The 25,742-nt window shown below is 42.3% G+C and overlaps 2 protein-coding genes across 3 annotated transcripts in view; one reads left to right on the top strand and one right to left on the bottom strand.

The window, feature by feature from the left end:
- The window catches only part of wdfy4 (WDFY family member 4), a 277,951-nt gene that overhangs the window by 98,318 nt on the left and 153,891 nt on the right, over positions 1–25,742 (bottom strand). The window contains exons 46-47 of the mRNA XM_048563720.2: positions 23,631–23,716; positions 23,462–23,521 (exon numbers count right to left, since the gene is read on the bottom strand). Of these exons, the coding sequence (XP_048419677.1) occupies positions 23,462–23,521; positions 23,631–23,716 (146 nt within the window). The remainder of the gene's footprint in view (positions 1–23,461; positions 23,522–23,630; positions 23,717–25,742) is intronic.
- On the top strand, positions 318–23,749 carry lrrc18a (leucine rich repeat containing 18a). Of its 2 annotated transcripts, none has more exons than XM_048563724.1 (3): positions 318–632; positions 20,313–21,142; positions 23,502–23,749. In XM_048563724.1, exon 2 carries the CDS (start codon positions 20,323–20,325, stop codon positions 21,094–21,096), a length of 774 nt encoding a protein of 257 aa, XP_048419681.1. In that variant the 5' UTR covers positions 318–632; positions 20,313–20,322; the 3' UTR covers positions 21,097–21,142; positions 23,502–23,749. The 2 variants fall into 2 exon arrangements, with proteins under 2 accessions (XP_048419681.1, XP_048419679.1); XM_048563722.1 differs by lacking the exon at positions 318–632 and adding an exon at positions 692–771.

Below are 25,742 nucleotides of genomic sequence, written 5' to 3'. Positions count from 1 at the left end.
ACACAGTATGATTGAAAAGTCTAGGCCCTAATTTTACTTTAATGATTATGCTGATCAAGCAATAGCTTAAGATTTACATTCTATAAATAATATATTAGTAACGTTTACATAGTAAACTTGAGGTTCTGTCTTTAAGATTTCAGAGGCAGGCTGAAAGGCAATAGTATCTTCACAAGTTGGTTACATATCTTGAAACTAAGTGTTGTTTGCTACTAAGGTTAAACGCTATGCTAATTATCAACAAGGCTCATAGGCCCATGCTGCTTAGCAACCAAGTTAAACAAGGAGAAGAAGGGAAGCTCAGCTGAGCAGGAAATGCTCTGCTTTGGATTTCACATGCAAATGCTTGACAGCTCTTTCAATTCCAGAGATTTCTCCGGCTGCAGCTTTACACATTCAGAGTTTTACCCTAGCAAGACTGATGGTTAATTCTTTGATCTGTTGTCCACTGGGCTCATCTTACAAACCTCGCTGAAGACGTAATTCATTATTCAAAGCAACAGAGATGGAAGAAGCCTGTACAATAGCAGCAGGCAGTCCTGGGCAGTATAGGTCAGGCTGCTGATGAAAACACTGCAGTGCAGAATTCTCACTGGTTGCTCCTGTATGGCATTTGATTTTCAGAATTAAAGGTGGGTGAGGATAGTTAGAGTCTTGTACTTTTTAAGAGTTTGCTAGAATTTGACAAAGTCTTCTTCAGCCAGACCTTGTGAATTGCACTGAGGATTGCAGTAGGCTTCTGTTATTTGTCAAACTGCCTTTTCATATTATGTAAGTCATACTGATCATAATTCGATTAATTGTCTTTTCCTGTACTTTTGATGGACACGGTGCAGTAGTTTTACGACAAACTCAGATCATGATGCCTTTTTACAGGATTTTGACTTGTGAGCTATTTGAGAAATGTTTCCAAATGTAACGATCAAACATTAAGCCCGGATTGGGTTCTGACCTGACGGTCAACTTGACTTGGCATTCCTTGAGTTGATCTGGCTGAAAATGCGTGAAAGTTGTCTTACTTCAACTAACGTGTAAATTGTTCATTGGTCACTATTATTGACATTACTGCAGCCTTTTCACAAACAATCTCCACAACTGAACTTTCAACACACAACGAGGCTCTCCAGAAAGCTCCTCAACCCACTATGTGTTGACTGACTGTAACTTGACTCAGCCCTCGGGAAAACCGTGATGGTGAATGAGCCGGCCAGAGAAACCCAGAGGCAATTCATTTCAGGCTGGCCTGATTCAAATGGGACGTTCAGGTTTCTGCCCCACTGCTTCCACAGTTACATGCTGAGTTGAACTAAATTATACGGAGACATGCATTAGAGTGAAGTATAATTATAATGAAACATGAGGGAGCAATTGTGCCCCATTGCTGGTAGGGGTGTCCTCCACTTCGTAAATATTTCATTGATTGTAAAATGTGGTCCTGGAGATGTGAAAGGTGTTGAATAAATGCAAGGTCACTTATTAAAAGAAGCCCCCTACGTTCATTATTCTACTAGGGGAAGTTTATTGGACAGAAGACAGACAGTGGGATAAATTATATTCTGCCACATAGCAACCAGTCTGACTTGTTCCCTTGCTGTTGAGATTCCAACCCGTGGAGTGACTGTAAATTTGATGCGGTGCGCCCAAAATTATTTTATAGTGCCATGTCGTAAAACTACTGACACCAAGCCAAAGAGGGGGCAAGTGACCAAACACTTGGCCGATAAAGCAATTCGAAGCAGTATCTTAAGGGAATGAAAACGAGAAAGATAAACAAAGATACTTGGAGATGAAATGCACTGCCTAGGTAGGTAGCTGAGGCAGGACATGACACAACCTTTAAAAAGCAGCTGGACAAGCATTTAAAGTGTCATAACATTCAAGGCTATGGCCCTATTGCAGGAAAATGGAACTCATGCAAACTTAGTGTATCTTCAGCAGTCTAGACTCGATGGACCAAAGGGCTTCTACTGTATTGTATTTATTCCATGAATCCAGGATATGTGCATGGGTGCGGCATCTTTTTCTTGTTTGTAATTTTTTAAAACCGTATGTGAGGATTCACATGGATGTGAGATTGCTCGCTGAGCTGGAAGGTTTGTTTTCAGACGTTTTGTCACCATTCTAGGTAACATCATCAGTGAGCCTCCAACGAAGCACTGGTGTTATGTCCCGCTTTCTATTTATCTGGTTAGGTTTCCTTGGGTTGGTGATGTCATTTCCTGTGTTGGTGATGTCACTTCCTGTTCTTTTTCTCAGGGGATGGTAGATTGGCTCCAAATCAATGTGTTTGTTGATGGAGTTCTGGTTGGAATGCCATGCTTCTAGGAATTCTCCTGCGTGTCTGTTTGGCTTGTCCTAGCATGGATGTGTTGTCCCAATCAAAGTGGTGTCCTTCCTTATCTGTATGTAAGGATACTAGTGATAGTGGGTCCTGTCATTTTGTGGCTAGTTGATGTTCATGTATCCTGGTGGCTAGCTTTCTGCCTGTTTGTCCAATGTAGTGTTTGTCACAGTTCTTGCAAGGTATTTTGTAGATGATGTTCGTTTTATTTATTGTCTGTATAAGGTCTTTTAAGCTCATTAGCTGCTGTTTTAGTGTGTTGGTGGGTTTGTGGGCTACTCTGATGCCAAGGGGTCCGAGTAGTCTGGTGGTCATTTCGGAAATGTCTTTGATGTAGGGGAGAGTGGTTATGGTTTCTGAGCCCGTTTTGTCTGTTTGTTTGGGTTTGTCGCTGAGGAATTCACATATTTGTGATGAGCTGAAGTGTACTTCGAGCTTCACCTTATGCTGAGAAGTGGCTCTTCCCATCTAAATAACCCAGCATAACTCAACTTCTAACTCTGCAAAAAGGTATCTCTCTGCTTGCAGCATTTTCCTAAGTGATGAATCCAGTTTGCTGCGGGTTTACCTCCCACTCCTCCTGAAAGCTGGTCTATGGGACTACACTCAGCAGCAAACTCCCAGTACCTTGCTGCTTTCGCAGAACCAGCCGTGCAATTGTGCAGCCCCTGTCTGGACATCCCATCTATTGAAAGTAACGGGTGGGCGATGGCTGGCAGGAAAATATGATGATAGGCATGGTTAAGATACAGCATCAACAGACAGGGCCCACAACATCAGGCAGCACTGTAACAGCAAAGCGCTCCATCAGTGTCAGCGAGTTTCTCATCCCATGCAGTTTATGGCCACATTTGATGTGACACTTGGCACCCAAAGAGTTATAGGCTCATAGTTGTAGATCAGACAGCAATGGAAACAGACCCATCGGTCCAACTAGATCATGCTGGCCATATTTTCAAACTAAACCAGCACCAGCTGCCTGCATTTGGCCCATTTCCCTCCAAACTTTTCCTATTCATATTCTCATCCACGTCTTTTAAGCATTGTAACTCTGCCCGCATCCACTACTTCCTCTGGTTGTTCAATCCACATACGAACCACTCTGTTAAAAAGCTACCCCTCATGTCCTTTTTTAAACCTTTCTCCTCTCAGCTTAATAACTGCTCCCTAGTCTTGAACTCCTCCATCCCAGGGAAAAGTGTCTTGCTCTGCCCCTCATGATTTTGTAAACATCTTTAAGATCACCCCTCAATCCCTTGCACTCCTGTGAAAAGAATCCCAGCCTATCTTTATAATTCAAACCCTCCATTCCCGGCAACATCCTGGTAAATCCCTTCTGAACTTTTTCTAATTTAATAATATCTTTCCTTTAGCAGGGTGACCAGAAAGTGTACACAGTAGGCTTCTCATCCAAATCATTTATAGAAGTGACAAACAGAACTGGACCCAGCATCAATCCCTGTGGAACACTGTTGGTCACTGGTCTCCAGTCTGAAAAGCAACACTCCACCACTACCCTCTGTCTCCTACCATACAGCCAATTTTGTATCCAAGTGGCAAACATTACCTTAAGCCCATGTTATCTAACATTACTAATCAGTCTGTCATGCGGAATCTTGTCAAAGACTTTACGAAAGTCCACATAAACAATGGGATAGAATTCCGGAACCAAGAGGTTATGGTGAAGCTGTACAAAACTCTGGTGCGGCCGCACTTGGAGTATTGCGTACAGTTCTGGTCACCGCATTATAAGAAGGATGTGGAAGCTTTGGAAAGGGTGCAGAGGAGATTTACTAGGATGTTGCCTGGAATGGAGGGAAGGCCTTACGGGGAAAGGCTGCGGGACTTGAGGCTGTTTTCGTTAGAGAGAAGAAGGTTGAGAGGTGACTTAATTGAAACATATAAAATAATCAGAGGATTAGATAGGGTGGATAGGGAGAGCCTTTTTCCTAGGATGGTGACGGCGAGCACGAGGGGGCATAGCTTTAAATTGAGGGGTGAACGATATAGGACAGATATCAGAGGTGGTTTCTTTACTCAGAGAGTAGTAAGGGAATGGAACGCTTCGCCTGCAACGGTAGTAGATTCGCCAACTTTAGGTACATTTAAGTCGTCATTGGATAAGCATATGGACGTACATGGAATAGTGTAGGTTAGATGGGCTTGAGATGGGTATGACAGGTCGGCACAACATCGAGGGCCGAAGGGCCTGTACTGTGCTGTAATGTTCTATGTTCTATGAAGGGCTGAACGGCCTAGTCCTGTTCCTATTTTCTATGTTTCTGCATGGTCCAGCTGATCCATCCAATGTTTCTGCTCCAATATGAGCCTCCGCTTTACCTTACTATATGTGATCCTATTGACATATCCTTCAACCATAGCTTGGCAAGAATAATGATGGCCTTGGTGAAATCAGTCCTGATGGCAGGATCAATGTGAGAGCAGGAGGCTGGATTGAGGCAGGTATATGCCCATTCCATTGTGAAGGAATGCGAGAAATGTTTTGAATGTTATCAAATTTAACAAAACACACAGAACCAAATTAAGTGGTAAGCTTGCAAAAGGTTTCACCTTGGGGAATTTGCAAGGAAAGGCAGGAGAAAATCTTCTGAATTGTGTCCCTGAACCATATTTAGGAAGAGAGCTCTGACTGCCATTGAAAACAAATAACTTAAATTATCTCACTGGCCCTATTCGCATGATGCTGTCAAATCCGCCTAACCTCTTAGCCCACGCTGAATTAATCCTCTTATCACATTATCTCCCTCAAAACTTCATTTACATGTCATTCCGTATGTCTGCTTTCTCAGATGGATTGTCTCTTGTCAAATTAATGCTGAGCAAGAGCTCCATATGCAGGCCTTAAATCTTTGTCAGCTAAAAACGCCAACAGAGGGAATTACCAGACAATTGTATTCTTTTGCTCCAATTCTAGACATATCTCCACATCAAACTGACGGCTCTTGTTTTGTTTTAATTCTTGTGTTCATCAAATCCAGCAGAACATTACATGTTCACACTGTGCCAGCATCAAGTACTCCTGGGTAAGGTACAGTTGGTTAGTTATAAGAGAACGCTGTCCCTCCCAGGTTGGTGTCAAACTCAAACCTTCATTTCCCTACTCCAATGTGGCATTGAGCAGCTTGGTCCTGAGTGCCTTCCTCCCATCTCACGCTAATGTTGATTTCCGCTAAATCCTGGGAAGGAAGCACCTGGAATGAACTTCACTTGGAAATGCCCCAGAACAGCTTTGCTGCCTGACTGTGAGACAAAGGCGTCAGGTCATCGTTCTGGGATGGGTAGAGGGTTGACAGAATAATGTGTTATCCATCCCCACCACCAGTCTGTTAAAGAGACGGGTGAGCAAGCTGATGCCTGGAATTGTCTTTGACAAAAGTTTCAGCAGGTTGGGCCTATACCCAAAGGAGTTTTGAAGAGTTAATGATGAACTCAAAACTGGTGAGATTCTGAGAGCGCTTAGCCAGGTAGATACTGAGAGGATGTTGCCTCTCATGGAAGTATCTGGAAAAAGTGGTGGAGTTTCAAATTAGGGGTCTTGTGCTCATGACAAGGATAACGAGGAACTTCTTCCCTAGAGGGTCAATAGTATGTGGAATTCTCTTCCTCAGAGAGCAGGAGATGCTGGTTTATTGAATATATTTAACGCCGAGTTTTGACTTTTGACCGATGACAGTCAAGACAGTGGTGAAGTCAAGGCCAGGTCAAATCAGTCATGACTTTACTGAATGGTAGAGCAGGCTTGAAGAGCTGAATGGCCTATTCCTGTTCCTAATGATCTTACGAACAAGAATCACTTACAACACAAGTTACTTTGTGGGATCGGAAGGAGAATTATGTTCGTGTCAGATTAGAGAAAAATACAAATCACTTGGTCAATTTTAAAAAACTGCAGTCGCTAACAGAATAGAAAACTAATTCATTGACCTCAAAATCAAACCGTCTCAGGTCTCTCAGTAATTCGCTGCTCCACAGGCCATTTACCTTCAATTCATTTTAACTAAACAAAATGGACAGTTTAGTCAAATTGAAATGAGAACTAAGACTAGTGCCTGCCTAAATCTTTAACTCTAGTAATTTTAGAAATGGTACTCTACGAATACAAGAACATAACAAAATGTCCTATTGAGGCTGCTCTATCATTCAGTAAGATCATGGTTGATCTATCATTCACTGTTCAACACAATATGGCTGACTGACCTCAATTTTCCTAGCCACTCCCCCAAATTCTTTGATTCTCTCAACAATCAAAAACCAGGCTTTTCTATTTTAGATATAGTCAATATTGGAGGATGCACAGTCCTCTCGATATTCCAAAGATTCACAACCTTATGAAGAAATCAGAAATCAACTCTGTCCTAAATGATTGATCTTTTATCCTGACTATGTTCATGCATGCTCTGGATTTCCCTGGCAGGGTATCATAACCTCTCAGTACATTGCCTGTCTAGCCACTTTGGAATCTTCTTTCTTTCAATGAGATGACCACTTATTGTTCTAAACTCAAGAGTATAGGCTCAATCTGCACAGATCCTCATCTTTGGACAACTCTAAAAATCCCAGTGATCAATCAGGTGAATCTTCTCTGTACTTCTTTCAGTGTAAGCATATCACACCTTGAAGGTGGAGACCAAACTACATTCAGTGCTCAAGCTGTGGTCTCAAAACTGTCTTGCAAACGTAACAATATCTCATCATTTTTATACTCCAATGGCCTTGCAATAAAGGCCAATGTGATCTCTAAAGTGCATTAGACAATAGAAATATTCCTGTATCTACAAAAGATACACCTTACAACAGCTAATGACTAGTTTCCTTCCTGTTATTATGCGTCATTGCACTTTTGTCATAATACCTGATTTTTTCTAATAATGTTCACCAATGTCATTACCCCACAACCATTAAACATTACCCCTTTACCCCTCCATCACTAAACCAGAAAAATTACTTCAAGCTCACACAGTTCAAGAAATCAAGGTATGTTTGTGATGTACATGAAGAGGATTGTGTTTGTCTGTGTAGTGACTCAGAGGAAGTTACAACACAGTCCTGAGTGGAGGGGGCAAAAGATGCTAATAAGCTACCTTCCACCTCATGATTTGTCGCAATTGCTCGAGGGTGTCATTGGTATTTGGTGCTCTGCTCAGTTCTCTGAACTTGTGTGCACAATGGGATCATTGTGATGACACCTGAAAGATTGTTCCAATGTCATGGAGATGACTGCACCAGCCTGGAACTCGCTGTGTTTTAACAATCCAATTATTCACTTACTTCCTCTCCTTTCTCTGAGCTGAACCTCTTCACTCTCTGCTCGGCTAATATTTCCACTGCTGCCTTTGCTTTCCTCATTCACGTCATTACTTACGCAAGCCTTGACAGTGAGAGATGTCAAGTTTTTCAGTCACGGGGTCCTTCACAGACACCCCGTATGTATGCAAACTTCCAGAATCGACTGCTACATTGTCACTTAGTGAAGAACCTGGGCTCGACTCACCCGGGATCCCAAAACCAAATGAAAGACTAATATTGACTGTCAGTTGAGATCAGCAATCTCAGCGCACACTGAGGATTTGAAGGTCAAACTGTAGGGCTCAGTTCCGACACGCCAAGATCTCTCCAGTGTCAGACCACTAGGCAGTGTAAGCACCTAAAATTTGTCTTGTACTTAGGAAGATGTGTCATCTTCAGGCCATGCTGAGTGAGTGATATCTTTCTCAAGTCAGGCACTCTTTACTGTGGAAAATCCAATATATGGCAACTGTAACTTGACTCAGTTTTGTTTCTTGTTTTGGTTTCGGATGCACAGTAAACAATCAAATCATGGGAAAGTCTAATCCTGGAATATTTCTGGGCTGTTGCAGTTTGTAGAGTCAATTTCAACAGTATTTTCTATATCAGGTACCACTGCAGTATACGTATCTTGGTGCAATTGAGACAGTCCATGGCATCATTTGCCGATTATCTCAGTGAAAAAAAATACATGGCTAGATTTTCGCTTTTTGATGTGGAAGTCTGGAATCAGGCCAATTCCCAACACCCTATCTCTTGCGTGGCTGTGTTTTCCCCTGGATTTATTTCCCTGCAGAATCTGGGATTGGGATGGGGGTGGGGGGGCGGTTGGTGGTGGTCAACAGCCCACCACCCAGGCAAAAGTGGATATCAAAGCAGGCAGGTGAAATGGCCTGCCTCCATCCACTAGACCCATTCAAAAGCTAAAGCTTCACCCTGCATACTTCTTCATCCACCAAGCCCACTCACCTATTAACAGCACTTACGGAACTCTTAAGCCCTAAAATAAACACTGGAGATTTTCAAGATGCTCATAAGACTGGCAAGACAAACAGTCATTCCTTAAAAAAAATAAAAGGTAACTGTACCAGCCTGCACTACTTCCTCCAGCAGCTCATTCCATGCACACACTGCCATCTGTGTGAAAATGTTGCCCCTTATGTCTGGTGAAAATCTTTCTCCTCTCACTTCAAACCTATACCCTCTAGTTTTGGACTCCCCTACCCTGAGGGAAAAAACACCTTTGCTATTAATCCTATCCCCTGCCCCTCATGATTTTATAAACCTCTATAAAGGTCCCTCTCAGTCTCCAAAGCTCCAGGGAAAATAGCTCCAGCCTATTCAGCCTCTCCCTATAGCCTAGCGACACAAGGAAATCTAAATATCATTAATGTTCAATGCAGATAGGCATTTTATCCAATGGAAAATGCACTCCAATGCATCTTACTTTAATGATGCTGATTAACCTAGCTGTCATTTACCCTTTTAAGGACAAAGGCTCATCATTGATCACCGCATTAAAAACATAGTTAACTTGCATTATATCATAATGTGAAGTTGGCAAAAGAATTTGAATGTCAGTGCCAAAAGATTTCCAAATTTATACTACAGTTCCACTATTCCAGGCTCCTCTGAACCAGAAAGACTTACATCGTACTCAGAAACTGGACATATCCATCAAAACTATAGGAGGTTGAAAATGTCCAGTTCAGCAACAGAACCCGACAAAGTCTGGAGTGCTGCACGTGGGCTCATGATGCCTCAGTCCCTTTTCGGTGCTGCTAAAAATTACCAGCAACTGGAATTGAGTGGAGTCGGGGTGGAGGGGAGCCTCTGCACTTGTGACCCACCCACCTCTTTTTCCACCTGCCATCACAGATATGGCCCGTGCAGATGGGAAAATGGGGCCCTATAATGCTACTTGTGACATTAAATGGTGCAAGTGTGTGACCAACAAAAACAAGCTGATCTTTCGCAGGTTTTTGCTGGGGTAAAGGTAGCTGAAAAGCCCCAATGCCTTTTACCTTGCTGAAGTTCCCCAGCACAATCTTCCTCCTTTAAAAGGCATTTTATAACTTAGCTCACACCTCTCCCAGTACCTTCTCCCCTGCTGTCCTCCTGTAAAGTTCCTTGCCTTGATAAAGATGCAAATAAATGCCATTAGTTCTTCGAGGAAATCTCAGTGTTGAAGTTAAAATCTAAATCACATTAGGCTTCTCCCATTGGTTTAAGACGCTCCAGCTTGGATTTTCTGATGTTTTGTGCCCAATCAGTAGTTGGAAATAGGCAAGAGTGAAGAGAAATCAGCTACAATGCCAACATTCAGGATCTCTGCCAATCTGGGAGACCTTCGAAGTTTCCATCGATACCTCCTTCACTCAACAGACATGCCCCAATTTGAGCAGTTTGCTTACTAGGATGTTGGTCACATGGAGTGAGTTCACTAGTTTGCATTTCCAGTATCCATAGTCATTGCTTCTGTTAACAACCTTCACTTAATACGACCTCTTAAAATCTCAGAGATAGGTGGATTTTATTTTTTTTTAAAATGCAGGACAATATTGGTCCGGTGGCAAAAACTAGGAAGAGGTTAAAATGGTAGGTTCAAGAAGCAGAATGGGAGGAAAGGTGAGGAGGAGAGAGGAAGGGAGGGAAGGTGAGGAAGAGAGAGGAAGGAAGGGAGGGAGGGAGGAGGGGAGATAGAGAAGGAGAGAGGAAGGGAGAGGAGCAGTAAGGGAGGGATGGGAAGGAGGAGAGGGGGATGGAGGAGGTGGAGGAGAGAAGTGGGTACATATAAAAGCACGTTGCAAAGGAGACTGGTGGTGCGAGGACTGAAGCAGAGAAGAGGAGGGGGTCAGCAGGAGAATGAGAGAGACAAAGGAGGATAAATAATAAAAACACTTTTGTTAAAAAAGGAACAAAACAAAACTCAAAAAAATCTCTAAATAAAGGCAAGAAAGAGAGAAGCAAAAAGAGAAAGAGTCGCTTGGTGCACAAATCTGGGTAACTTATGGGCTAAATACGTGCAGAAATCTGGAATCAAATAGGATAGAGAACTCTTGTCAAGAAAAGCTACATTTTTAAGTGAAAGGGTTCACAGGAAGTACAGCTCCTTAGAAACTGAAACCCTGAGGGAACATAGTGAAAAGGACACAAAAACAGAGATCAAAGCAATTTATTTAAAAATTACTGGTTACTGAGAGTGAGAATGAAGGAATTCGGTATTGTGGAAGAGTAGCTCTGGAGAACACAGGTTACTTTGTATGTGAATACTCTGCCACCTAGTGGACATAATGTTCAAGCCGGTGAGTATCCTGTTAACAGTGTGTCTAGAAATGATGTGTACGTTCTCTTAACATTCGCTGCAGTTTTCTGCACACCCTGACTTAGCTACATTAACCAGGAAACTGAAATCAGTCCTCAAGGAACTTCTTTAGAGCGTCAGAGACTGAGGGAGGATTTTATATAAGTGTATAAAATCATGAGAGTCATGGGTAGGGTGAACGCACTCAAAATCTTTTTTCCAGGGTTGGGGAATCGAGGACTAGAGGGCATCAGTTTAAGTTAAGAGGGGAAACAATACATGGGAACCTGAGGAGCAACTTTTTCAGACAGAGCGCATATGGAATGAGCTGCCAGCGGAAGTGATTGAGGAGGGTAAATTAACAACATTTGAAAGGCATCAGAGATAATGGGAACTGCAGATGCTGGAGATTCCAAGATAATAAAATGTGAGGCTGGATGAACACAGCAGGCCAAGCAGCATCCCAGGAGCACAAAAGCTTTTGTGCTCCTGGGATGCTGCTTGGCCTGCTGTGTTCATCCAGCCTCACATTTTATTAACATTTGAAAGGCATTTGGACAAATACATGGATGGGAACGGTTTAAAAGGATATGGGCCAAATGCAGGGAAATGGGGTTAGTGTGGATGGGCATTTTGGTCGGCACAGGCCAGTTTGGGCTGAACGGCCTATCTCTGCGCTGCAGGACTCTGTGACTCTGCGAGATGAGGTTTTGGCAACACCTTCTTGGACAAAGAAGCTGGTTTTATTTCCTCCAGGAATTTCAAATAGGAGGTTAAACCGTAAAGTGAGGGAAGGGTCATTCTGGGTGATCTCAGCAAGCACTGCTTTGTATAGAGTGGAAATCTGGAACTCTCCGTCCCCAGAACATTTTGAGATTTGGGACATGTCGGGACAGTGATTAAAATATTCAAGATGAAGATGAAGATTGGGCAAATGAAGATGAGGTACAGATGTAATTGAACGGTGGATCCCCACAAGAGGCCAAACAGCCTCTGCCTATTCCCACATTTCTTTTTACAATTGTAGAGTGACGTTAGAAATTGTAAATGGTCAGCTCTGTTCAGCCTGCCTTCTCGAATTGCTGAAGTCTGCATATAGCTATTAGCAATTCAACTGGAAGGAAGGTCTTAGTCAGGTAACATGCATGAAATAAACCCTGTCAGGTAAGAGACAGGAAAGGGACAAGTAAAGTGAAAAATCAAACACTAAACGAAAGAAAAGAAGAAACGGGCAGCCAGTTAGATTTTCATTATTTGCAATTGCAAAAACAAATTATTATTTTGTGTCATGGAAGATACTAAGTTACCATTTTAGGTTGATGCACTATTGAGTTATTATGGCGCTTTAAGTTATCATTTCAGACTTCCAGCACCTGTACTATTCTGCTTTTGGTATGTTAATTTCTACTTTAATTCTTCGCTCACACTGTCCTTGGGTTCATACATTGTTCTAATGATGTTCAAGACAAAATCAAACGCCTCAGCTTTCTACCAATCACATCATAGTTTCCTGGTCTTAGTGATGATGCTGTAATTGCTTTCACTCTTAACCATCATTCCCAATGTCTATAAGACCAAAGGTTCTGGTAACAGAGAATCAGAGTTACTGGAGGTAGAATCTGGTGTTCAGAGTTAGGAGTCCTTTAGAGTTCAGAGTTAGCATGTTAGTCTGCACCTTTGGGGTCTCTGAGTCTTTCCCCCATCACCTACCTGGTTCACGTGAGCACTCTCCCTTTCACCAGATCATTCATACTTCTTTTCCCTCACATAAAACAGTACCTGATAAGGTTACCAATCAGGAGTTTAGAAGAATGAGGGGAGATGTCAGAGAAATCTATACAATTTTAACAGGTTGTAACACAGTACCTTAAATGCAGGGACAATGTTCCTGATGACTGGGAAGTTGGGAATTCTGCTTTCAATTTACTAAAATTCCTGCTGTAGGAAAAATGTTGTGAAACTTGAAAGGGTTCAGGAAAGATTTACAAGGTCGGCGCCAGAGTTGGAGGAATCAAGCTCTACAGCGAGGCTGAATAGGCTGGAGCTATTGTCCCTGGAGCATCAAAGGCTATAGGGTGGCCTCATAGTGGTTTATAAAAACATGAGGGGCATGGATTGGGTGAATTGCCAAGGCCTTTTCCTCAGGATAGGGGAGTCCAAAACTACAAAGCATAGGGTTAAGGTGAGAGGGGATGATTTAAAAAGGACCTGAGGGGCAGCTTTTTCACGCAGAAGTTGGTGTGCGTATAGAGTGAGCTACCAGAGTAGGAGACTGGTACACTGAGAACATTTAAAAGGCATCTGAATGGGTATATGAATAGGAAGGGTTTGGAGGGATATGGGCCAAATGGGACTAGATTAATTTAGAATATTTGGTCAGCATGGATCGAAGGGCCTGTTTCCATGCTGTACATTTCTATGACTCTAAGCGCTGAAGAGGCAATAGGTGAACCAAAAGGGTGTTCCTACCCTTATAACACTGAATTACAATCAATAGCAGAAAAACCAGGCAGGGAGGAAGGATGTTCATGAGGACTGCACAGTAAAACGCCAGGGGTCACAGTCTAAGAATATGAGTCGGCTAATTAGGGCAATGAAGAGAAATTTCTTCACCCAGGGAGTGGTGAGCCTGTGGAATTCCCTGCCACAGAAAGCACTGAACTTTTCAAGAAAGAATCAGATCTAGTTCTTAGGGCCAAAGACTTAAAGGACATGGGGAGAAGGTGGGAATGCAATCAATGGAGTTGAATGATCAGTCATGATCCTATAGAATGGCAGAGCAGGCTTGAAGGGCCGAATGGCCTACTCTTGCTCTTAATTTCTATATTTCTATGTTCACTCACATCACATGATAAGCTCCGACTATCAGGGTAGAAAGGACTCTTCCTACGAAAAGTTAACCAGTTCTACAGGAGCTCATCAGAACATGCATACTGCTTTGGATTTTTTGGTGTTCACTGCATTAGCGAAAGTAGCAATGTGTACTTACTCTTAAGTTAAACCTGCCTGATGTCTCACAAGAGATAACCATATCTCTTATACATAATGTAACTAGCCATGTGGTAATATGCAACAGACCTACATACTGTTCCACGACTGCCCAGCTTCTGCCTGGCACACTGCATGGTATCAGCTGCTTTAGACTAATACCAACCAAATAGATTTACTCCTCTCACCTGTAGGACAGGCCAGAACTTATTGCCCACTCCTCTTGAGGTACTCTTTGTTGAAACAAATCTACCCAAGATATGCCAGATATATTTGATATCAAAGGATAGTGACAGCCGAGAGGACTGGCCAATTAAACAATCTTCTGTTTCCTTGTAACTTTGTACCAATTCATCCCTGGGTCCTCATTGTGCCTTTTCATGAAGGGAAGAGCTTTTCCTGCAGCAGTGTAATGGTACCTGGTGCTACAAAATGTATGTTAGCTCCTATAACATGAGAATTAGATCTGGGTGGAACTGAAAGATACAATTGTTTTTTACAGCTCCTGCTATGTACATGTATTACAGTTCACAAGTACTTCAGCATCTGGGATAACACTAATCTAGCCAGTCACAAACAGGAGCTTGTCAGAAGCAGGTCATGCTTCAATTGGCCCCAGTTAAGATGGAGCCTAAGAACTGTATACCTTCAGGTCACATGCTGTGAGCCAATGTCGATATCATGAGATAATAAAATGTGAGGCTGGATGAACACAGCAGGCCAAGCAGCATCTCAGGAGCACAAAAGCTGACGTTTCGGGCCTAGACCCTTCATCAGTGCTGCTTGGCCTGCTGTGTTCATCCAGCCTCACATTTTATTATCTTGGAATTCTCCAGCATCTACAGTTCCCATTATCTCGATATCATGAGTATGGGTCTCTTAAAGATGTACTGCACATCTACTGTGAGACAGACCAGGCTAGAAATCACTGCTCCTCTCCAGTACTTCCTGACCGTATTCATAGTATCAGAGATAGTAGGAACTGCAGATGCTGGAGAATCTGAGATAACAAGGTGCAGAGTTGGATGAAAACAGCAGGCTGAGCAGCATCAGTGGAGCAGGAAGGCTGACGTTTTCTAACGTCAGCCTTCCTGCTCCTCTGATACTGCTCAGTCTGCTGTGTTCATCCAACTTTACACCTTGTTATCTCTGTATTCATAGTATATTGATTTGGAGCAATTATTACAAAAATATTTTCTTGTCAGAGATGAGAAGTACAATGGCTTTTTGAAATCTAGATGTATGGTTTAAGACTTTCTCTATAACATGATCAGCCCAAGACTAGGAAAAGTCCTGAGCAGGCTGGAAGATACTGGGTGGGAGATCAATGTTACTGCCACTATTTAATTTAGGATTAAATGTTCTTCCCAGAGATACTGTCCACTGTAAAGTCAAACATAGATACATATCAAAGAAAAGGCTCTGGAACCCACTAATCTTTGACAATTCCTAACTTTTGATTCACTACCATAAGCAAGTAACATAAAAAATGGCAGTTACTTATAAATACAAGAAGTTAAAATATTTATTTCAGAGTCCAGTCATCTACTTTACTAGTCAAAGTTTTAGTTATAGCTCACAAACCACAAGCTCCAATACTAGCAATTACATTCTCCAATATATATCCCTTAATCAACCTATTGGGACATGTTGTGATGCACCTCCAGAGGGAAGTGGGATTTGAACTCAAACCTGCTGACTCAGATGGACAGACGCAACCAATGTACCACAAGAGACTGCCCACACCTATATACCAAGTAGGGACTTCCCAATTATTCCTTAATTAACGTACAACCCATTACTCGTTGCTGTGTTCCATTCGGTGCCAGACACCCATGCCAAGCCTCAATAGATGGCACCATTTGCAGGTCAGATCATGGTACCGTTTGCTTCAATGTATTTTTAGGGCAAAGGAACAGACACAGCCATTTCAAAAATGGTCAGGGAGTCCTTGCCAGCGTCCTAACAATTAATACCTCTCAGGCAACATCATGACAAACATCCTGTTTGCAGAAGCTTGCCATGTACATATTGATTGCAGTGTTTCTGATGCTATAATACCAAACAGATGTCAAAAATTACTTCCTGGGCTTGAAAGCACATTGTAACTTTCTAAGGCTGTGAAAGATGCTATGTAAATGCAACTTTGTTCCTTTTCTTTTATCTATCTATAGGGTAACCCCATAGTAGCGGCATAACTTGGCTCTCCTGATTTGAATCATAACAAGTTGTCTTCATTAGTGATACCAGCTTATGTAGCAAGTAATAGTCTGAACAGCATAACTCCAGTCCCCATTTCAAACATATTTTCAGCATCCTGACCTCATAATAAAAGCAGCAAATGTACTTTTGATGGATTTTTATGGATGGATTAAGTGGACTGTATTACACTGTGCTTTTTTTTTGTTCTTTTCTTCTCCCTGTTCCAAGCTAGATAATTGAAATTAGCTGGATGCATTAGTTATTATCTCACATTCTCCTGCACATGGTTGAATATGATTAATGAGTAGCCAAAGTCCCTGAAGGGCTTGTAATGAAGCCTTTTTAATGGAAAGGTGTGTATGAGAGAAACCCATATTGCTTCCCAAACAATCATTCATCACCACTGTGATCTGGCTTAGTACAATTAAGTGCTGTCGTGTGAAAGTCAGCTACAGAGTAACCAGCTGGAAACTTCTCCAGTTCCCAGTGGCTCCCAAATAACTCACGGTCATTTATTTTTGCTAAATCACATTAAATGGTGCCAATCAGGCAACACACGTTAAGCCAGTCCATTTTTTTTGGAGGGGGAGGGGTGCTGAGAATAAAGGCAAACGTAAATCCTGTACATTGCTAAAGGGAAAACGACATTTAATTTCACTTACTGTTCTATGACATTTCCACTTAAATCTGTGACCTTCAAATAAAAGCGGGGAGTTATTGTACGGGTCAGCAGGGAGGCACTGCTATATAGCAAGTGACACTACAGTAGAGACAGTTTTTATCACACATAGCTTGGCTGAGATGAATATTCTTCCTGAAGAAACAATATAAGAACATGGAGAGGGAATGAGATAGAAATGTTGATGCAGTTAAGTGAAGGCAGGCGGGAGGAGGCTTTAGTAGGGAGCAGAGTTCCATTGGGGCCGAATGGCCCTGTTTCCGTCCTGTAAATACTTTACAAGATCTACATTGTCATATTCCAGTGGCCATTTGCAATGATATTGCCCATGGCTGGATGCTGTGAAATATGTTTAAATACTCTATCTATAAGTTGCAATACCTTTTCCCAAATCTGCAACGGCAGAGCGGTATCATTGCTGGAATGTTAATACAGGGACCTGGTTCAAATCCCACTATAGCAGATGGTGGAATTGGATTTCAATAAAAGTCTGGAAATAAGGACCTAACGACCATGAAACCATTGCCAATTGTTGGAAAAACCCATTTGGTTCGCTAATGCCCTGTGGGGAAGGAAACTGCCATCTTTGCTTGGTAATGCGGTTGAGTCATAACTGCCCAGTGGGCAATTAAGGACACACAACGAATGCTGACCGCTCACATCTCATGAGTGATTAAAACAAAATTGTGTGAAAATTGTTTCTTTTGGAAAGCTGCAGAGTTCACAGAATATGGGGACTACAGACTGTTGTGTGTCCTTCAGGCAATGCATTATAAGGTTTGAACAATTGAAATCAATTTCCATAACCTGTGCTGCATGAAGGTAAGGCAAACATGTTCAAAGGCACACAGCAGATTTTCCCAATACCAGATTAAACTGCTGTGTGTGATCTTGGGGATAGAATAGACTTGACTGGAAGCTGAGTAATGGCAGTGAGACTCATAAGACAACCATGAGCTGTAATAATTTCCTCAGGCAGGCAGTTTGTCATTGTAAAATACATTCTTTTTATTCAGTGCAATGAAAACATATGGAAGCAAAAACGTCTTTTTTGCTGTAGAAGGTGGAAGGATACTTGACATGTGGGCAGCGGTGAGCTGCGCACCCTGTAGGCTAACAGGGTGATCTCCCGCCGGTGACAGTGAGAGCGCTCCGTTTCAGCCAGCTCCGACTGTCCCTTGGGAGGAAGTAATAAGCCACTAAGGCAAAAAGTGCCAGCTTCCATCACCAGCCTCTGCTCACAGAGCTGGTGTAAACAGGTCTTCAAACAGACCTCAACAGAGTTGGCGCTGGTTATCCTGATCTTGATTTAGTAAAGCATCCTAGTGTGCATGCCCAGGATTGTTTTCCAATCTCAGAGATAGTAAGAACTGCCAATTCTGGAATCAGAGATAACACAGTGTGGAGCTGGAGGAACACAGCAGACCAGGCGGCATCAGAGGTGTAGAAAAGCTGACGTTGAAGGGTCGCGGCCAGAAACACCAGCTTTGCTACTCCTCTGATGCTGCCTGGCCTGCTGTGTTCCTCTAGCTCCAAACTCTGTTATCTCTTGTTTTCCACTCTTTATCTTTTTCCATGGGGTGTGAGCGTTGACGGTAATGGCAGCATTTATTGCCCGGCCCAGAATGGCCTTGAGCAACACAAGACTGGGGAGCACATCATTCACAAAAACCCATCAACTTCCACAGAGCTACAAAGGTAGCACAGTGGCTAGTACTGTGGCCTCACAGCACCAGGTTCAATTCTGACGCTGGATGGGTCAGTATGGAGTTTGCACATTCTCCCTGTGTCTGTGCGGGTTTCTACTGGGTGCTCCGGTTTCTTCTCACAGTCCAAAGATGTGCAGGCTCATTGGATTGGCCATGCTAAATTGCTCCTGGTGTCCACTTAGGTGGGTTAGCTATGGGAAGTGAAAGAAATAGGGTGGTGGGCTGAATGGCTTGGCTTTTTTCCACACTATAGGATTCTGGGACTATATGAGCTAAAATACACCACTTTGTGATGGGACTAACTACTGTTGTACGTTGCCAGGCAGGAGACTGAGCTGTATCTCACACTAGCAAAATCGGCAGGAGTGGGTGTGGGGTCACTTGCTGTATTGCAATTCCTCCTGGCTTACTTTCACAATCACTCACCTTTGTTTTGAAGGCCAGAGGTTTGAGTAGAATCATCTTGCAGCTACAAGCTAAATGACATGCTGTTTTCCACTTTGACAATGTCCATTTACATTTGATTTGATTTCAAACCCTAGCCTCCACAAGCTGCAACCCTCCCTCAAGGCGCTCGCTACCACACACCCACTCTTCCCCACTTCTCCTCTAAAGCAGACTTGTTTAATGTAGGTGTTGCCTGACTGGCCACTGTTTAATGTCCTTTAGTAAAAAAATGTAGGACCTAGAATTTTTCAGAAGCCATGGATTCAGGCCCTGCCCAACATTTTAAAAGGCCCACTTGATGAACTTTGGCTCTGTATTGGGATGGGAATATCCAGACCATAGTGTTTTTTTACACATCGAAGTGTTTAGTCACTTGGGAAAGTACCGAGGAGAATTAACATTCACTACTGAAAATCTACACAGATCTCAGTTAATATACAAACAATTTAATATATGTTTCTCAGTGCTAATAGTGTCTAGATGACGGGACAGGGTGAAAAGTTCTGTAATAATTCTACAGCAAAGACAAGGCTAGACAAATGCATAAGGTAGAAATAAATGGAAGGATGTGCTGGCAAGGCAAGATAAAGTGAGTGGGAAGTAGCTCATCTGGATCTTAATCATTGGCATAGATGAGTGGGGCTGAATGGCCTGCAGCTGAGTGATAAGCAGAAGAAGTGATGATGTTGTGGTAATGTCACGGGAGTAGTTATTCAGAACACCAAAATAATGTACTGGTGAAGTGGGTTCAAAACCCACATTGATAGCCTAAATCTGAATTCAATAAAAATCTGGAATAAAAAACCATCCCCATGTTGACCATGATAATTAACCGCAGTTGATTGTCTTTAAAGCCCACCTGGTTCACTCAAGTCCTTGCAGGAAGGAAATCAGTCATCCTAACTGAAATAACTCCATAGAGGCTGGTATGCTCTCTAAGGTCACTCCTTTTTTTTTAACATCCATAGTACTTGACACTGGCCTGGCTTCCTCAGAGCCAGCTGTCAGTGAGCAGAACCTCTGGCCCTCCTGTTTATATCAGGGTGCCCTGACTGGACCAGATTAACTGCCCCAATCAGGGGGCTCACATTCTGAGTGTTCCACCTGGCTACGCTTACCGCAATCTGGCTTACATGTGACTCCAGACCAACAGGAATGCGGTTGGCTCTTAGCTGTCCTCTGGGAAACTAAAGGTGAACAATAAATGCTGGCCTGGACAGCGATATCCATAAACAAATTTTTAGAAAATCATAACTCCATGTAATTACTTGTTTCTGTCATTACGGACAACCTTTGATTTTATTTTCATTGCTTTCTTCTTTTTTACATTAAAAGGAGCAAGAACATGCCGAAAAGGAAAGGAGGCCCCCAGGGGAAAAAGGTCACCCTAAAAATGGCAAAAAACTCCATGAAAATCACAGTGGACGGGAAGCGTCGTTTAGACTTGAGCAACATGGGCATTACAACCTTCCCCAAGTGCATTCTGAAGTTGACGGATATCGAGGAAATCGATCTGAGCCGGAACTTGATCAAAAAGATTCCAGACTTCATCAACAAGTTCCCGAAGCTGCGCTACCTAGACTTCCACACAAACAAGATCGAGAGGATTCCAGAAACCCTCTGCCAGCTGGAGCTGCTTTACTATCTTGACCTGTCTAACAACAAGCTCACAACGGACGGCCTACCCACGGACCTGGTGCAGCTGAAAAACCTCCGGGTCCTGAATCTCGGGCTGAATTCCGTGGAAATGATTCCGACCACCATCGGCACGTTAAAGGAGTTGAAGGAACTGGGGCTCTTTGACAACCGGATCACCTACATGCCGGAAAAAATCACCAAGCTGCCGAAACTAAAGAAGCTGAATGTGTTGCGGAACCCGTTCACCACTCCACAGGTACCCGAGGAGCCCATAGAGACCATCGATCGCGTGGAGAACCTCTACCTCGCCAGGAAAGACATGCTGTGCCGTCCCTGTCTGAAGAAATGTCTCCGGGAAAGGGACAAATGGAGCAAGGTGAAGAACATTGCCGAGATGGAGGAAGAACCCGACTTCAGTGGCCTCATAGCACCCAACTCAGTCGCAAAACAGGACGAAGCATCTTGGAGAATTAATGAATAAAGGTTTCTGAGCTGAAGGAGTCTCTGCTGTCAGCCTAGACTACCAGGTTGAACAAAAATAAAGTAAACTCTCTCAATTGTCTTAAGTTTCAAGACTGACTACTCTCTTCTATGCACTTGGTATGAGCGTTGCTTTTATCGCCTTCACACTATTTCCAAAACAAAACGGTCGATGTTGTTCAGCATCAAAGTGACAGGAACTGAAACAGGCTACTCAGCCCCCTCAAGCCTACTGCACCATTCAATGAGATCATAGCTAATCCATGCCTTTACTCCATCCAACAATCCTGTCTCATTATAGGCTAGTACAAGATTTTAAGTCATTGATTATACTGGCATCTTACTGCCTTTTGAGAGTGTTCTACACTTCAATCACCATTCAGTTCTGAAGTAAACTGAGCGGAAGATTGGGTAGGAAGTGGAATGTGAGATGTGATGCAATCAGTTTTATGACCACAACCCCAGGCTGAATCAATCCCATTGTGCCAAATTCTGCTCACTAACCTGAATGAAACCATAGATGGGAATAGGCAATTTCCAAATTAATGTGAACTTTCAATTTATTGAAAAGTACAAAATCTCAGTCCTATAAAATAATAAAATCAGACAGTGCAGAAGGAGGACCTCAGACCCAGTGTGCTGGTGCTAGGTTTAGAAAGAGCTACACAAATCAGTTCCATTGACCTGAGATTTCACTGTACTCCACACACTTCCAAAGTTCACTCTAAATCTGCTTACACATCTACTTCAGGCAATGCATTTCTGATCAGAACAAAAAGACTTCTGAATTTTTTTTCTCTCATGCCAACCTAAGTTATCTTAAACCTCCTGTGATGAACACAATTTTTCTTTACTTACTCCAGCAAAACTCTAAGAATTAGAACATCTTGATTGAATATTCCCTTAATCGTCTCTGCTCTGAGGAAGACAAGCCCAATTTCATTAGTTTCTATATGTCTGAAGTTTCTCCTTCCTGGTATAATTCTTGTAATTCTCCTCTGCATCCTCTTGAAGAGCTTGGCATATTTCCGAAAATGTGGTACCCAGGATTGGACAGAAATAATCTAGTGTTTGTTCTTCTGTGTTTAATGCTTTTGTTTCTTTTTGCTTCTCATGTACCTTTTAAACAATCATCTTAACTCATTCAGCCACTTTGAAAGACTTGCATATACACTCCACTCTACATTTCTACCCCTGCACCCCTTTAAAGTTGTGCCAGTCATGTTGGTTTGCTGCTTCCTGCTAAAATCTATCACTTAACATGTCTCTGCATTATATTTCATTGCATGCCATAGGTCTGCCCATTTCATCAGCCTGTCTGTGCCATCCTGTTACACCACTGATGGTTTTCTGTCTTTCTGAATATCGTCATTTGCAAACGAAAAAAGCATGTCCTGCACAGTAGTAACCTGGTTGATAACAGCTTCACATCAACTGAATACCATCTCGGAATGGTCAATAAATGGTCACGCAAAAGTCAATTCCCTTTTCGACCTTTGCTAATGTCCATTTATCAGGCTTAACACACAACGCAGCACTGAGGGAGTGCCACAGTGAAAGGGATACTAATCTTTAGATGAAGTTGTTGAAACTCCATCTGCTGATTCCAATATTTTGACTGGACACTACAGAGCTCAGAAGACTTTCAAAAGTAAAGGCAGTAAATCTCCTGCTGTCCTGGTCAACATTCATCCCCTAATCAACAATGAGAAAAAAGAACAAAAGCTTAACTGTCCCTTTTGCTTGATGTTGTTTGTGAGACACAAACAAAGACAGAATTGTTGCATTAAAGAAAGACATGTTTCCAGATAACTGAGTATGATGAAGCCATAAAAGGCACTAAGTAGTGTTGAAGTGTATTCATTGTTATGTTTACCTACATAACAACACTAATGAAGAGCTGTGGGATGTTCCTGTTTTAAGAAGTTTTTTTTAACAAAATTGCTACTGGGGATGCAGTTTATTTAAATCCTCAGTCATCTGCTTCTTAACATGAGGAAATTACCTCAACTTCATATTCAGCAAGCTGACAAATAACCAAAAGCCAAGAGCTCCTAGTTCCATTATAAAGGCAAGGCAAATAAAATATAGTGGTTGAAACAAAAATGAGAACAGGTTTGAAAACAAACCAAAGATGACAGCGCCCTTTATTTGTGTAGGACGTGTAGGCTCTTTGCTGTGATAAACCTTACTTAATCTCACTGCTTTGCTCTCCCCATCGTACCACATCTCACACTGTTTCAAGTCTCTATCTATTTTTCTCCTAAAACACTCAAATGGCTCTCTCCAACTTTGATTCCCAAGTGCAAAGTACTTTGACAGTCCATCCATAACAGTCACTCAATTTGAACAAAGTGTAAACTCACCCAACATTTTTAAGACCATCTGTTTTGCTTTTTTTCACAGAGGGTATAGCACGGCAGAAGCTGAGGAATAAACAAAGACAGCGCTGAAGAAAGAAGTTAATATGACATTCCACGGAAATAACCGCACAAAAAGTTGTCGCGACCACACAGCATGTTTAGAGCTACTTACCTTTTAAAGACCCTTTTCCTGTCGTTTTTATGGAAAACAAGTAACTTCGAAAATCCATTCTTTAAAAAGATTTCGAGTGCAATGTCCTACGGGGAAGAGTGGCAATCACATAAAGAACATCAAACCCTTTGTTGCAATTACATATCTTTCTGTAAAACACTCAAATCAAAGTTAAGGGATTCAGTGCCGATTGGTTGCAGCGACTTAACGTCCTGGGAGCACCTGTAACTCTTTTTGATCACCATTTTTTCTCCTGTGGAAAGACTTCTGATGCTAGCAATACTTGTTCAAGATTAGGTCCAGTGAAGTCAAATCCAATTCTCACTGGGATCCACAATTTCCAGAAAATATCATTTGACAGGGATGAAACAGAGCTGAAATTCCAGTCACTTCCTGCCCACTTCATCCTTCAAAAACACCTCCTTAGTTTAGGGGCAATGGGCCAATTTACCATTGAAGTCAGGCAATGCAACAATCAGATGACCTTGCCAAACTTGTGGCAGTGTGCCATATCAGGCAACAGATTTAGCAACTTAACCACAAAGGGGAAGTTTTATTTTCGCCACCTCGTTCCTAGGCCTTACAAATTCTGTTATCCACTGTGGGTTAGAGATGGGCACAAATCTGAGTCCAAACCCAGTTCCCATGCTGTTCTTTGTATAGTAACGAGAGAGAGAGAGAGAGAGAGAGAGATGTGATGCCTACCCTGGAACCAACTTGCCATAAACCAGGACTTTCACAAAACTTTCAGTCAGTTCATCTTCAGATCCTGCCATACCTGTGCTAAATACTGTGCTATGCCCAAGCCTGGATGGGTGAATACATGTCTCTCTTGCAATGCAACTCCCAAGGGGTGGTGTAACAGGGTCGTTAAAGAGGGAGTGCTCTCCAGTTCAACCCTCTGTAAAACTGTGAAATAGCCAGCCAGACAGATGTTTCAAAGCATCAAAATTAAGGAGTTAGTACTATTGTAAATTCACTCAATAAAAAGTCTGAACACTATTTAAAAGATAAACCCCATCCCATTCACCATGATACATATTGCTGCAGGCAAACAAACAGAAGAATGTCAAACGCTGAGGAAAAAAGCATACTTGAAAAGAAAAATTTGTAATTGAAATAACTGTATTCTGGAACACTGATTATGGCATTCCAGTAAGAGCCAAAGCTCTTATTCTCTTGAAAAGCAGTCTTTTAAAATGGAGATCAGTGCCAGAATGTGTGTTGTGGAACCAAAAGTTCATTTTTTTTTAAACACTCAGTGAAGTATTCCAACTTATAACAGAGAGAGGTTCCCAGCTTGAGGATTACATTCTGCAATGACCTTTCTGTCTTGCCTTTATTGATGAGGTTCAATCCATAGAGTTTGGCGGATGGTCTTTATTCTGGCAGTGTCTGTGACTAAGAAATCCTATCCCAAAAGTCATTTGAAGGTCTCACTGTGAGGTATACATTCCAGATCATGAATGTCCTGTTTAACATCTTTGAATAACCTATGCAATGTGTGAGAGATAGTTTTGATGACGTCACCTCGGATATTCCATCTCAAATTTCTGTTGAACTTGGCTATTTTCAGGTCAAGTGACTGTTATAAAAACCAAAATAACTGCAGATACGGTAAACCAGGAACAAAAACAAAGTTGCTGGAAAAGCTCAGCAGCATCTGCGAAGGAGAAAACAGAGTTAACGTTTCAGGTCCATTGACCCTTCCTCAGAACATGTTGACATCTGACATGCTGTACCACCAGGGCAGCTTAGAGGGAACACTGGTGTGGAGGGTACTGGCTAAACATACAGTGGCACTTATCAGAATGACTCATGGTCAGGGAAAAGGCTGCACAACTTCTCGATGGTTCAAATTTGATTTGATTTAGTACTGTCACATGTACTTAGCTACAGTGAAAAGTCTGGTTTTGTGTGCAGTACTCATAGATCATACCTTACAAAGATCATAGGGGTGATCGAACAGAGCGGGGAATACAAAATTACAGCTGCAAGGAAGGTGCACAAAAAGAAAAGACCAATATTAGAGTTGGAATTTGAGAAGGTCCATTTGAAAGTCTAATAACAGTGGAGGAAAAGCTGTTCTTGACTCTGTTGGTATGCGTGTTT

The sequence above is a fragment of the Stegostoma tigrinum genome, chromosome 37 (assembly GCF_030684315.1).
Source record: "Stegostoma tigrinum isolate sSteTig4 chromosome 37, sSteTig4.hap1, whole genome shotgun sequence".
Taxonomy (NCBI): Eukaryota; Metazoa; Chordata; class Chondrichthyes; order Orectolobiformes; family Stegostomatidae; genus Stegostoma; species Stegostoma tigrinum.
Note: the sequence above shows the minus strand (reverse complement) of the source record. Positions and strands in the feature narration are given on the sequence as shown.